Raw genomic sequence first — 11,894 nt, 5'->3', positions numbered from 1 at the left:
AGTCAAATCACTTTTGAATCAGTCATGATTGAAACTTGCCAATTTCACCCAGCAAAATAGGTTTTCTTTTGAACTTATAATACAGCTTCATACTAGTAAGCACTGTACATATTTGGCTGTTACAATATGGCCGGTTCTCTGAAAGTGTGGTCCATTAGTGTGATGAGAGCCGAAAAATAAATTTATTCAAAACCAGGTCCAAATGTATACTGTACTATATGCTTTTAATCAAAACTTCTGGCTGCATGCTAAAAATTATGTGTATGTTGAACGAACAGTGAGGAAAGACAATGATGGTCCTAAAAAGGGATGGTTACCTCATAATGATAGGGTGGGCAACAATTTCAAGGACACATGCAAAAGGCCAAAGGCGAGCAACACAAATACAATACAGATGACTCTTTATAAAATAACTTTATGTAGACAATAGAACCATGTAAAAAATTTAATCATTCATGCAACCACTTGTTACACACACTTGTTAGCACAGAGCATTGAAATGGTATAAAAAGAAGGAAACATTTATTTTAAGACACATATTGTACTATGTGTGAAAATAAACGGTAAACATTAATGAACTAGTTTGGGGAGGTAAAACACCAAACCAGACATTGAACAAATATATCGGGACTCTTGACAATATCAGTTCTTATTGGGCTGGATTAAAGAACAGAGTGGATCACTTGTGACCCTCGGGCCATCTTTTGATCACCCCTTGTGTAGAGGTCAGACGGAAGTCAGCTGTGGGTCTTTACCCAGCAGCTGCAGCAGGGCCCGGATGGGTTCTGTCAGATCATGATTCTGAATCAGCTGACTCGCTTCCAGTGCCATTCGTCCAAATTCCAGTGCCTGTCACACACACATGCATACACATGCACACAGCAGAATCACAAAGACAAGCAGCAACAGCGTCACACTATAGAAAAGGAAAGCAGATTTATAATAACTACAATCTGACTTTACTCAGCCCACGTTTTTCCTTCTGGACGCCACAACCTGCTGAGCTATTTATTTACTATGACTTCTTTATTTATGTACAGGATGTGTGATACAAATTACAATCTCCCAATGAGAAATGTAATGTACATTGTTGTGTATATTTTATGTCACACAACACACAGAGAACTGGATGGATGGACAGATGGACAGACGGACGGATGGAGAGCAGGAAGAAGCAAGAGATAGATTGATTTAAAAAAGTAAATGGAACTTAATTCTCATCAGTTTTCACTAGACTGTACTTTTCAAATGACAGCTCCTGCACCACAGCCCGCAAACAGACAAACAGAGGCAAGATGTGACCATAGCGTCCCAAGTTCCACTTGGACGAAAGTTGTCATCACCCAAAAGAAGGACAGTGGTCATTATAGCACAGCAGCCTCTCTGTTTTTCCAAAGTAGATCAGTGCGGATGAGCAGTAAGGGACACTAGAAGGTATTAACTAACTTTTTTTCCCCATATTGCCCGACTAGGTATGCTTGTTTTGTGTTATGAGCTGAAATTTGAAGTATGAGCAAGTTTTGGGTAGCTTGAGGAAAGTGAAAAAACAATGGAACGATTAAAGTACTGTATTGTCCTCACATTTGGGCTAAGGAGTAATCCAGTTCGCATTGATGTCTGCTAAGAACAAAACAAAATGTTTATGCTTAAATATAATACCTTTAAAGCACCCTAAATTCTCAGTTAAGTGCACTAAACCAAAGTGTGTAATAGCCAACAAACAAACATTGGTGTTGTATACGTGCAGCTGGCATCTATCCTAGTGTGTATCTGTGCCAGACACTACTTAAGCTTAATGGAAATTAGAGATGTAGATGAAGTTTACTAAGGTGTCAAAGTCAGCTGTCCGGCAGGGAGACTTCCAACATATGCTGAGATCAATTGACGGCCTCATTGAGCGGACGAACAATTTCCGTCTTGATTCACTGGATTCCCTTAAATCGCTACACTTCCACAGTACCATGGAAGCCAATACAAAAGCTAATCTGATTTCAACAAATTACAATATTGTGGCGAAGTTAAATTTTGGCTGTTGAATTTTAGAAAAGAAATTCACATGATCTTGGCACATATATATCTATTTTATGAAATGCTAGGACTTTCTCAAATTCATGTAAGGTTAGGTCTTTAACTCATTTAACTTGCAAATAAATGTATGTGTAATGGCCTGTGAAATAAGTTACAATATTATAGGCAAACAACTTTACCAGAATGATGAAAATAATAAAAAATCAATCAATTTTAGAAAAGAAATTCACATGATCTTGGCACATATATATTTTTTATGAAATGTTAGGACTTTCTCAAATTCAAGTAAGGTCATTTTCTTTAATTCATTCAACTTGCAAATAAACGTATGTGTAATGGCCTGTGAAATAAATTACAGTATTATAGGCAAGCAACTTTCCCAGAACGATGAAAATAATATAAAATCAACAAATGAGCTGTATCTAAGCACAGATATCCGGCTTGTTTTCGTATAACCCAGTCTGCATGACTCAGTGGAGCTACCAGTAAATCCCTGCTTCATCTTTAAAGCTTTAACAATCACAGATAATCTCGCACGGAGACAGCCGACGAACGGAAGAAGTACGCCTGGAGGTAAATAGGGCACTGTGTCATGGTGTTAGTGGTATACTGATTCCTGCTACTCTTGGCAGGTCACTCACCTTGACTGCATCCCCACCCAGGAAGGAGAGCATGGCCAGGGCGTGGGCCACCAGAGCCTCAATACCGGGTTCCTTCCGGGTTTCGTCCTGCTCAAAGGCTAAAATGGACCTGAGCATCTTGTCCACTTCCACTTTCTGACCTTCATCTAGTTAAAGGGCGATAAAAGACACTCTTTAGCATTGTTGCACAACATGACTGTACAATGGCACCATTAGATTTGTAGTTGCGCTGGAGACCATTCAAGCTTTGGGCCCTGGACGAGTCATCAGACAACAGAAATAATTTAGAAGCCTTCCCCACCACCGATAACATGTACAATTGGGAAATAGGAAACGTATTTCGGGGGGGAACTGTTTAGGAAATCCTGCTCTGGTGTGAAGCATCCACAGGCAAATTGCATGACAGCTAACAAGCTTAGTGTCATATGTAGGGCAGCAGCTGCGATAGAGGCTAGTAGTGCGGATGCCGCACAGCCAAAGATGTGTCAGCGGCGATCTCCTACCATGCGTGCTGTAAAGCTGAGATTTAGCCTTCCGGTTGCACAGCAATACAGCTCAGCTAAATTTAGCCCTGTTGACCTTCTTTTTCAGTGATACATCAATGAAGCTGTTTTATCACGAGGAGTGTCGCTATTGTGACGTCATATGGCCAATTTGATTAATTATGCATGGTTCCAATTTGAAGTGTTCTCAACAACAAGTGAAGTAATATGTGTTTTTAGCCTTTTTGCATCACATAGTAACATTGCAAGATGCTTTTATTTCTTAAATATATGGATTTTATATTTAATACAGAGCAGTTTCATCTACACAATCCATTCAAAACCACACTGGAGCCAATCCCAGTTGACTTTGGATGAGAGGCGGTTGACACCCTGGACTGGTCGCTACTAGATTGTAGGGCACATATAGACAACACACTCACATTCAAATACTATATGAACAATTAAAGTCTTCAATGAGCCTGCAGTGCATGTTCTGGGGATGCGAAAGAAAGCCCAAGACTTGCTAACTATTTGACCACCATGCTGCCCTCTATTAATAAAATTCGATAGCTCTTTTGAAGTAATTTTCTTTGGGTGTTTCCGTCTGACGTTATGTTTCAGCCTCGAGCTTGTCAGGACTGACCCATGTGAACTTTGTCTATCATCGAGTGACAATACAGCTGTGGGATGTCCAAGCGGTCCTGCTGATTTTCATTGTTGAGTCTGTGAGATAGCCAGATTAGTTTGTAATGTTTAATATTGACTTGTCGATATCTGGTATTAGTGTAGGATGGCAGTTAGAGGAAAAATTGGACTTAAAAAATCTTATCCACTAGAAAGTGTCGATTTCCTGTTTCAGAGGGCGAAAGTAAAGATACTACTGGACAAGATGTGAGTATTTCGATGTTATCTTGACACACCAAAGGAGGGCTCCAGCATGTCAGGGTTCTTCTGCATATTTTGGATGTGACTCTGCAGGAGTTTGGCCAGGTGGGAGTGCCAGGTTTCTGCCACCTAAGGAAAAATATTGCAATCGAACAGAATTTGATCACACTGGTAACAGCATCACTGCTGGCTTATATGCCTCACCTCTGTGTACAAGGAATGAACAATAGCCAGTTCCCCCAGTTTGACAAACACAGCAGCCATGAGGAAGTAAGCTCCACATATCACAGTGCTATCCAGACCGTACTCCTCACTAGCAAAATATATCTGAAAATATATTCGACAGAAAGCCTCATGTGAAAATGTTGAAAGTACGCATCGACAGAGTTTACTCGTGACGACACGCACGTCGTTGGCAAAGTGAAAAAGAGCTGCCTCAAAGTGACCCGTAGCCGTGTGGAGGCAGCCCATGCTCCTGTGCAGTCGGTGGTGAACCGCATAGCCACATTCGGGGCTCTTCAAAACCGCCCACTCCGCCTGGGACAGCAGCTCCGCCACCAGGGCCAGATTATTCATGCCTGCAAGACACAATCACACAAATATCAATGTGGCGCACAAGTGATCAGACGAGTTGGGGGCAGCGTTCCTCACCCATATTAGCATCAGCCAACAGCAGGTAAGCCGGCACCAGCTGGACCGTGTTGGGTCCATACACGTCGGTTGAACAGCGCAGGCAGGCCTGGGCGGCAGGCACAGCCTCTTGGTGCTTCCCCTCAGAGAGCTTGCTCTCTGCCACCAACCGGCAAATCTCTATCAGCTCTTTCTGCGCAAGAGTTACAATTCAAATTCATTTTGCGTGTTCTATGTTGCTTTTACAGCAGTCCGTAGGGAAAAGCAGGAAACTAATTTCTGGCAGGGAGTGCTATCTTTCATGGCCTAGGGATGTAATATTTTTACTCGGCATCAGATCTCATTTCTAGGTGCATGTTATGGCCTCACCGTTTTGAGTAGATTTTCAATGCGGCCAGCTCGTTGCATACTAAAAAGCGATGGGGTGCGAATGGGAATGAGCAACTGACAAATCCTCTTGTGGATACCTATCCAGTCAGATTGCTGGTGGTCTGCATCGCTGGCAGGTGAAGGAAGAATCGCAGGTTAGTGTTTGACAACAACTTGTTCAAGGGGTTATTTGTAGTTTGTGGTTGTTTTTAGAAACCACAACCGGAGAGATTGCAGATCAGAACTGGAAGATGTGATCGACGAGGTGTCAATGATTTGTGATTTGTGCACTCGGAACATCGGCACCTTAACTCTTCAAATTTACTGATACCAACTTGATCACGGCTGTGTTCATTTAATGGAGAATCCCCCCCCCCCCCCCCCCCCACACACACACACAATTTTCAGGGTTTTAAAAATATTTAAAAAGTAAATTACAGTACACTTTACACACCCTATTTCTCGATGTAATGAACAAATATTTAGACCCCGTGACATGCAAGTGAACGCCTGACCCAACGGTATGTACAAAAATTGACAGCTGTTAACAGAACATTATCCTGATTGTTTGATTCATTCCTGATAGAAGTCCTAACTATTTGCGCACAGGCTTTGCAAGGATCCCTAGGTGTGAGTCACTGATTCATTTTCGGATGTATCATCATACTAAATTGCATGCTTTTGCCCAACGGCTGCTGTAATTTTCTTCAGGCTGCTGCAACTGGGTTTTGGCGTCTTGTGTTCCTTTCCACTCAAGGAGCACATGGGACTGCGGTTTCTGTGCTGGAGACAGGAGAAGATGGCAGCAGGCAAAATACTTTGGCCACGTCGCATCCAAAAGTAACTCTAGAGGAGGACACTTGAAATATAACTTAAATATATAATTGTGGAAAATTTCTGCATCAATGAGGAGTTCACCTTTGGTAATCAAACTATGAGAAACGTCAAGATGCAGCAGCACAGTTCTACACCACAACAAACTATCTCTACAGGAAATATGGATAATTCATAACAGTTCTGGTCAAAATTGAATACTATGTTTGCAAATGCAGCATTTGCTGACAGGACTCAAGACTGTGCAGATGTCATCCATCTCTGGTACTTCCACTGACTAGGTATGAAATTTTAGAGAATTTTTCAAAGTTGTAAAGACCAAAGGTTTGGGATACTGACAAGCCCGAGGCACAAATGGAAAAGTAATTGCAGCTGATCTGTCATTTTCTGGCTAAATATAAAAACAATGCTTGACTATAAAGCATTTCACCACGGCGTGTGGTTGAGAGTGGGGACCTCACCAAACTGTGTGCACGCAGACACATGAAGAATCATCTTTATTTGTCATGGCTGCACAAATACACAAAATCTGACATGTGGGTGTGACTGGTTGTTTGTTTCGCTGTGTGCCTTGCAACTGGCTGGCGACCAATTCAGGGTGCCGCAGCACCCCAGCAACCCTGAACAGGATAAATGGTGGTGAAAATGGATGGAAATGGATGACCTCTGGCTTTGACCCATTACAGTCGTGAGCACAGCAAAGACAAGTTGTTAGTGGCACTCAGGTGCCCATTCTGTACTTGTACACAAGTACTCAGTGGGAGCACTTTTGCTTATTGAAAGTTTAAGGATGCGCTGGAGGGCATCATCACATCTGGCAACGACAACAGGGGTGGGGCAACGTTAAACGGGGCCTATTGAGTTTCTCAGTAAACCTTGAAAAATATGATGCAATTCATCCATCCATTGAATCATCGAGCAAATTATACTATAAGGACTTGATTTCAAGTAATATATTCAGCTAAGCTGAATAAACATAAAGTAACATAAAGCTCAGAGAGGCAAGAAGTCACATGAATAACAAAAAATGTTCCAAGTTCATTTTCATTCTGGCAACAACTATCAAGTGATGTTATAGCCTCCACGTGAGCAACACTGCAACCTAGCGGTCACAGCCCTTATGTGCCTTCTGAATTTGTCATGGAACACGTTGCTGCAACCTATTTACAATTTGCACGTATTTGCCATTCGTTATTTGTATTTCCAGAAAGGTCAACTTGTACCTCACTAAATTTCCCAACTAGAATGTTTACTTTTACTTTGGTGCATGCATGACCAGCATATGAAGCTTAAGCTACAAACACAGAACTGAATAATACCGTCTTAAACTATGACACTTAAATAAACTAATTAAATACAGATACAAGTAAAGTATTATAAAAACAAGATTTTATTTCTATTCAAGTGTAATGTCAGAAAATAACTTTTGATATTAAAGTACATCAGATGTCAGAAACAAAAATTGCTCTGTAGTATTCTGCAAAGTGACTTTAACCAGTTATTGTTACTAAGTATACTGATACTTGTAACTCAAGTGTCGCATTATACACAACTGCGCGTAATGCTTGTGATGATGTTCGGATGGTTGTTTCTCTTACCAGTAATAGGTGACTCGACACCTGCCGCATTGTAAGTAAGCTCTTTTTTGACACAGTTCACACAACTTTTCGGTTCCTTTAGGCAAAGCCAAGGGGATGATTTCGGTCGATGGTAGAACGTCTTGCGCTCTGGACTCCATTATTCATTCAGGACCCAAATACACGGGCGCACGCCGATAATTACAGGACCCCCGTGTTCAAATGTTATTATCCAAAATGAATTCAGGAAACAAAAACTTATTGGTATTGTTTCGTATTTGTAGGATGCAGTTTTTTACTGCTTCAATGAATCCACTACGCTCTCACTCGTGTGACGTCATAACATTACGCGTGTTCTTTGTTGTGTGTTTGAATAGGTCACCATTGGGCGCGTTGTCTGAGGTCGTCATGGTAACGATCAACACTCCTCCACACACTTGGGCCACTGGTTTGCCTGATTAGGTTCTGCCAACTACTCCTACTTTTGTATTCTTTCTCTATTAGAGACTACTGTTTTTCCTTGTACTATTTTCTTCAATTACAACAAAATGTATCTTCGACTACTCCAACTACGGCACTACCACTGCTACTTTTTAAATTTTTGGTGTAACTACCACTACTACTACTAGCAATACTATTTTCTTCTATTAGTACTTTCTTATTTTAACACAAGAACACGGAAAAATTGGACTGTAAAAGTTTAAATAAAAAAAATAAAAATTTTGGGGAGTTGAGTCCCTTTGTGTTAACAAGGTGTTCCAAGGTTGGTCCAATATTTTGCGCTAATTGGGTTGTTTTTAACTCAGTGTTTTTAAGCGTGTGGGTCACTACAAGTTATATAACGTAATAGTTCTTGTAATTATATCAAAATGTGGTTTGGGCTTTTTTTAGACTGTACCCAGTAACAGACCCTCAAAAGAAAGCACTTGTACTCGTTTCTTTGACTGACATTTAATACTATAACAAAAAAATTCTACAGGTACAAAAATAGATATCTGCATGCATTTTCCTAAAGAGTGTGCTACATATTAGATATTTTTCACATTGGTGTATGTTCAACAATAAAAAACATTCAGGAAAAAAATAGCATTTTAGCATGCAAGCCTGTCTTCTGCTATAGTAAATGTTGAGGATTCAATCCCTTGCTAACAAAATAGATTCTTAGGGTTATAATTGTGTTCACTTGGAAGAAACAAAATTCCATTGACCAAAGCACAGAAGCAAGGAATATAAATTTGTGCTAAGCCTATCAATATTTTCCATCACTGTTGACATTGTGTTGTTTTGCGTGATCACTCTTTCTTGCGCAAGTGGACGTAAATGATGCCGCTGCAGAGCAGGAGGGGCACACACACCCAGGCTAGGATGAAGCAGTAGCCAAAGTGTCCCGAAGTCAGTTCTCTGCTGTCCTGGAGGATTTCCTTGTTGTGTAATGTGTAGATGAGTGCTGCAGACAAGGCTGTCAGGCCTGAATACAGACGTTGAATAAATTATGTTTCTTTTCTCTTCAAACTTTGAGTCCCATCTAAAGATGTAAGAGATGAAAAGCTATAGAAAGCTTTTAACTTCATTGCACGCTGTTGCTGTGGCAATGCGCTGTTTGCTAAGGAAACACTGATTTTGAGCATCTAAATATGCACGAAAACGCATGAAATGTTGGAAATCTGGTAGAAAAATCAATATTTTAGATTCCAATTTCCCAAAAATTCTAAATCTAAAGTCTAAATCTGGACAGAAACTCGTGAAACTGCACACGCATCAGGCCTGGCATTTTTAAAATATATTTTAGAGTGTTGTTGTCCTATGTGCCAGTACCCCAACATGTCAGACCCACTACCCCATTGAGGCTATGGTTGTGAGGGTCCTTTGTAGCTGCTCACAGCTGTAGTTGTTCTATTCCCTATTCTTACTGTTGACCACTTTGTGCATGTGGCACACGCCAGCTTTCAAAATGGACGCATGTTTCATCTAAAAAATAGGTAACGCCTCCACATTTACCTGCAAACACTTGACACAGTCCAGTAAAGTAAAAGAGTCCACCCTTGGACATGGTAAAAAGTTGACCCAGAAAAACCAAGAAGGAAACCGAGGAGAAGACCACTGAGAGGACCATCAAGACCTGAACTGCATGAAGCCACTCTGCGAAACACAAAAATAAGTTTATTCTTTTTTTTTAAATCACTTTTTAATTAACAAAATCAAGACAATATATATTTGTTACCAGTTTCTTTGGAGGACGCACATAACCAAGTTCCTGAGAAGTTGTCGTACCGACAGTTGTACCACAGATCCGAGTTCTCCATCCCGTCCCACACCCACCAGGACTTTGAAAGAAAATATTTGCCACGTTTTACAAAGCTCAATGCATCAACACTTTTTTGACATTGTGGCCTACCTTCTCCATAGTCGAGATGAACAGCATGGCCAGGGTGATGAGATGCAGCAGAGTCACAAACATGAGCAGGAAGGCCATTTTGTTTTTGTCTGTTAACAATACAGAGTCAACGAGAACAACCAGAGAAATGCATTCGGCATACCGCGTGTGTGTGTGACCAAACCTGTTGGTTTTGCAGTAAATATTCGTTTGGGGACTCTCCTGTTTTTGAAAAACAGAAACTGAAAAGTGTGAAGAGATGAACATAAAGAGGTTTTTGAGTGGGAACACGCACGAAACAGTGAAATCACTCATTGCTGTAACTTCAATCTGAGTGGAGTTGGAGTAGGAGTTGGCCAACCTGTGGCGGGGTACTAGAACTCTACACGAGGCCAAAATATTTACCCAGTTCACCCACCACCCACCCCTCTGTGTGGAGTTTGAGGGGTTACATTTAATTAAATTAAACCTGGACATAAATAACTTTGCTTTTCTTTGCACAAAACAAAATAAAAAGTAGAAGAAAAAAAAATGTCACTGGATGAAATTGTTTGTGCAGATCTTTATCATAGGAGAGGCCCCTCTGAGTGGGTGGTGGGTGAAATTATGTCATTACACTAATTTTATCCATCAAAGGAGGAGGAATGGAAGGTGATAATTTGGATAAAATGAACAGAAACAAAGTACTGCAATGAAACAGCATTCCTTGAAAATAAACTGAAGGTAATCTGTAAATGATTGTCAAAAGTTTAATTATGGGGGAACGCACATTATTGGTATTTGGACGACATACAGTATCTTATTACTATAAAGTATTGACATAATGTAATTTAATTTATGTAATTTAGTTTCTAAAATATTACACACAGCTGTCCATAAAATGCCTTAAAAAACAAATCTGCCTCCTTACCCTGATTATTGCTCTTGCTCTGATCCAGACCTCGAGAGCAGCTTCTTTGCTGTGATTTTGTTTCCAGTAGGTGGTCTTCTCCTTTCTGGGCTTGTCACGCCCCTTTTCGTTTCCCACTCACTCCATCCAAACTTTCCAAGGCCAACGCCCATTTCCTCTGTGCACAACAGAGCTCTATTTTTCTCTGCCTCGAGATACACCACAGGACAACTCCACCTTCCACTAAAAAAGCTCCCAGCTGGACGCACCCTTCGGCAATAGACAGCATGTAGAAATGACACAAAAACACAAGGGGTGATTTATAAAAGTCTCCAGTGTGTATCATGCGGAATCTATTTACTATATATTTTGCGACATCTGGTTCATAAGACCAATGGTTGTACACATACCTCACTCTGTTGACCCACATTTTGCCATCACCTATGTAAATACAAGTCAATCCAAGCAAATTTTTTTTTTAATTTTTGAAAAATGCATATACTGTCATTTTAAATCATAAATAGATTAACAGATTAGATAATGAATTAATACATTTATTCTGCAAAGTACATTAAAGAGAAAGGCTGCAATTATTTTTGGGGTCGCGTCTGACTCATGAAATCCAATTATGAAATTTGTAAAAAAAATACTAGCAACCAAAGCATGGCATTAGTACTGTTAACAAGCCAAGTTCAGCCATGGCTGTTGTGTTGGTACCATGACTTGTTCTTAACAAATTGTTAAAATTGATTGGTTTGAAGTTTTATATTTAGAAACGTACAGTCAATTAAAAAAGAAGTGAGCAGAAATGCTGTGAATTTTGCATTGCTTCTGAATCTTTTCAGCTGCCTGAGGTCTCTAGAGTCCTGGGCATTAGTTTTATTTTCCAAAGGTGAATAATATTCTATAATAGCTCCCGATACCCAACCTAACAGGTCAGTGTCAGGCTGCTGCTGTTTGAAGGTGACCAGCATGTGCCTGAAAGCGCACACCAAAAAAGGAATCACACCTTGTCAGCCATGCTTGATATCTCTGATAAGTTGTTGTTACTCCTGTGTGGTGGTTTCTAAAAAAGAAAAAGCAAAATCTGCAAACTTTCATTTAAATTTTAGAGCACATTATTAAGAAAGTGAGGTGCAACATCAATCAAAAAATAATAAAAATAAAATAACAAGCTACATT

The 11,894-nt window shown here is 40.3% G+C and overlaps 2 protein-coding genes across 5 annotated transcripts; both read right to left on the bottom strand.

The window, feature by feature from the left end:
* Positions 1 to 207: 207 nt before the first annotated feature.
* zmynd12 (zinc finger, MYND-type containing 12) lies at positions 208 to 7,771 on the bottom strand. Of its 2 annotated transcripts, XM_088368836.1 has the most exons (8): positions 7,471 to 7,767; positions 5,039 to 5,168; positions 4,691 to 4,862; positions 4,448 to 4,617; positions 4,244 to 4,366; positions 4,075 to 4,168; positions 2,670 to 2,815; positions 208 to 849 (listed from the first exon to the last, which is right to left on the bottom strand). In XM_088368836.1, the coding sequence occupies exons 1-8, from the start codon at positions 7,608 to 7,610 to the stop codon at positions 727 to 729; spliced, it is 1,098 nt and encodes a 365-aa protein (XP_088224962.1). In that variant the 5' UTR covers positions 7,611 to 7,767; the 3' UTR covers positions 208 to 726. The 2 variants fall into 2 exon arrangements, with proteins under 2 accessions (XP_088224962.1, XP_088224961.1); XM_088368835.1 differs by having other exon boundaries at positions 4,244 to 4,617; positions 7,471 to 7,771.
* A 613-nt stretch (positions 7,772 to 8,384) lies between these two features.
* Positions 8,385 to 10,858, bottom strand: emp3b (epithelial membrane protein 3b (MAM blood group)). Of its 3 annotated transcripts, none has more exons than XM_088367548.1 (6): positions 10,734 to 10,858; positions 10,008 to 10,045; positions 9,845 to 9,933; positions 9,671 to 9,773; positions 9,448 to 9,588; positions 8,385 to 8,917 (listed from the first exon to the last, which is right to left on the bottom strand). In XM_088367548.1, the coding sequence occupies exons 3-6, from the start codon at positions 9,920 to 9,922 to the stop codon at positions 8,742 to 8,744; spliced, it is 498 nt and encodes a 165-aa protein (XP_088223674.1). In that variant the 5' UTR covers positions 9,923 to 9,933; positions 10,008 to 10,045; positions 10,734 to 10,858; the 3' UTR covers positions 8,385 to 8,741. The 3 variants fall into 3 exon arrangements, with proteins under 3 accessions (XP_088223674.1, XP_088223683.1, XP_088223676.1); XM_088367557.1 differs by having other exon boundaries at positions 10,008 to 10,065; positions 10,734 to 10,833; XM_088367550.1 differs by lacking the exon at positions 10,008 to 10,045 and having other exon boundaries at positions 10,734 to 10,801.
* Between the last annotated feature and the right edge of the window lie 1,036 nt (positions 10,859 to 11,894).

Source organism: Syngnathus floridae, chromosome 2 (assembly GCF_059516105.1).
Source record: "Syngnathus floridae isolate MCC-2025c chromosome 2, RoL_Sflo_1.0, whole genome shotgun sequence".
NCBI lineage: Eukaryota > Metazoa > Chordata > Actinopteri > Syngnathiformes > Syngnathidae > Syngnathus > Syngnathus floridae.
Note: the sequence above shows the minus strand (reverse complement) of the source record. Positions and strands in the feature narration are given on the sequence as shown.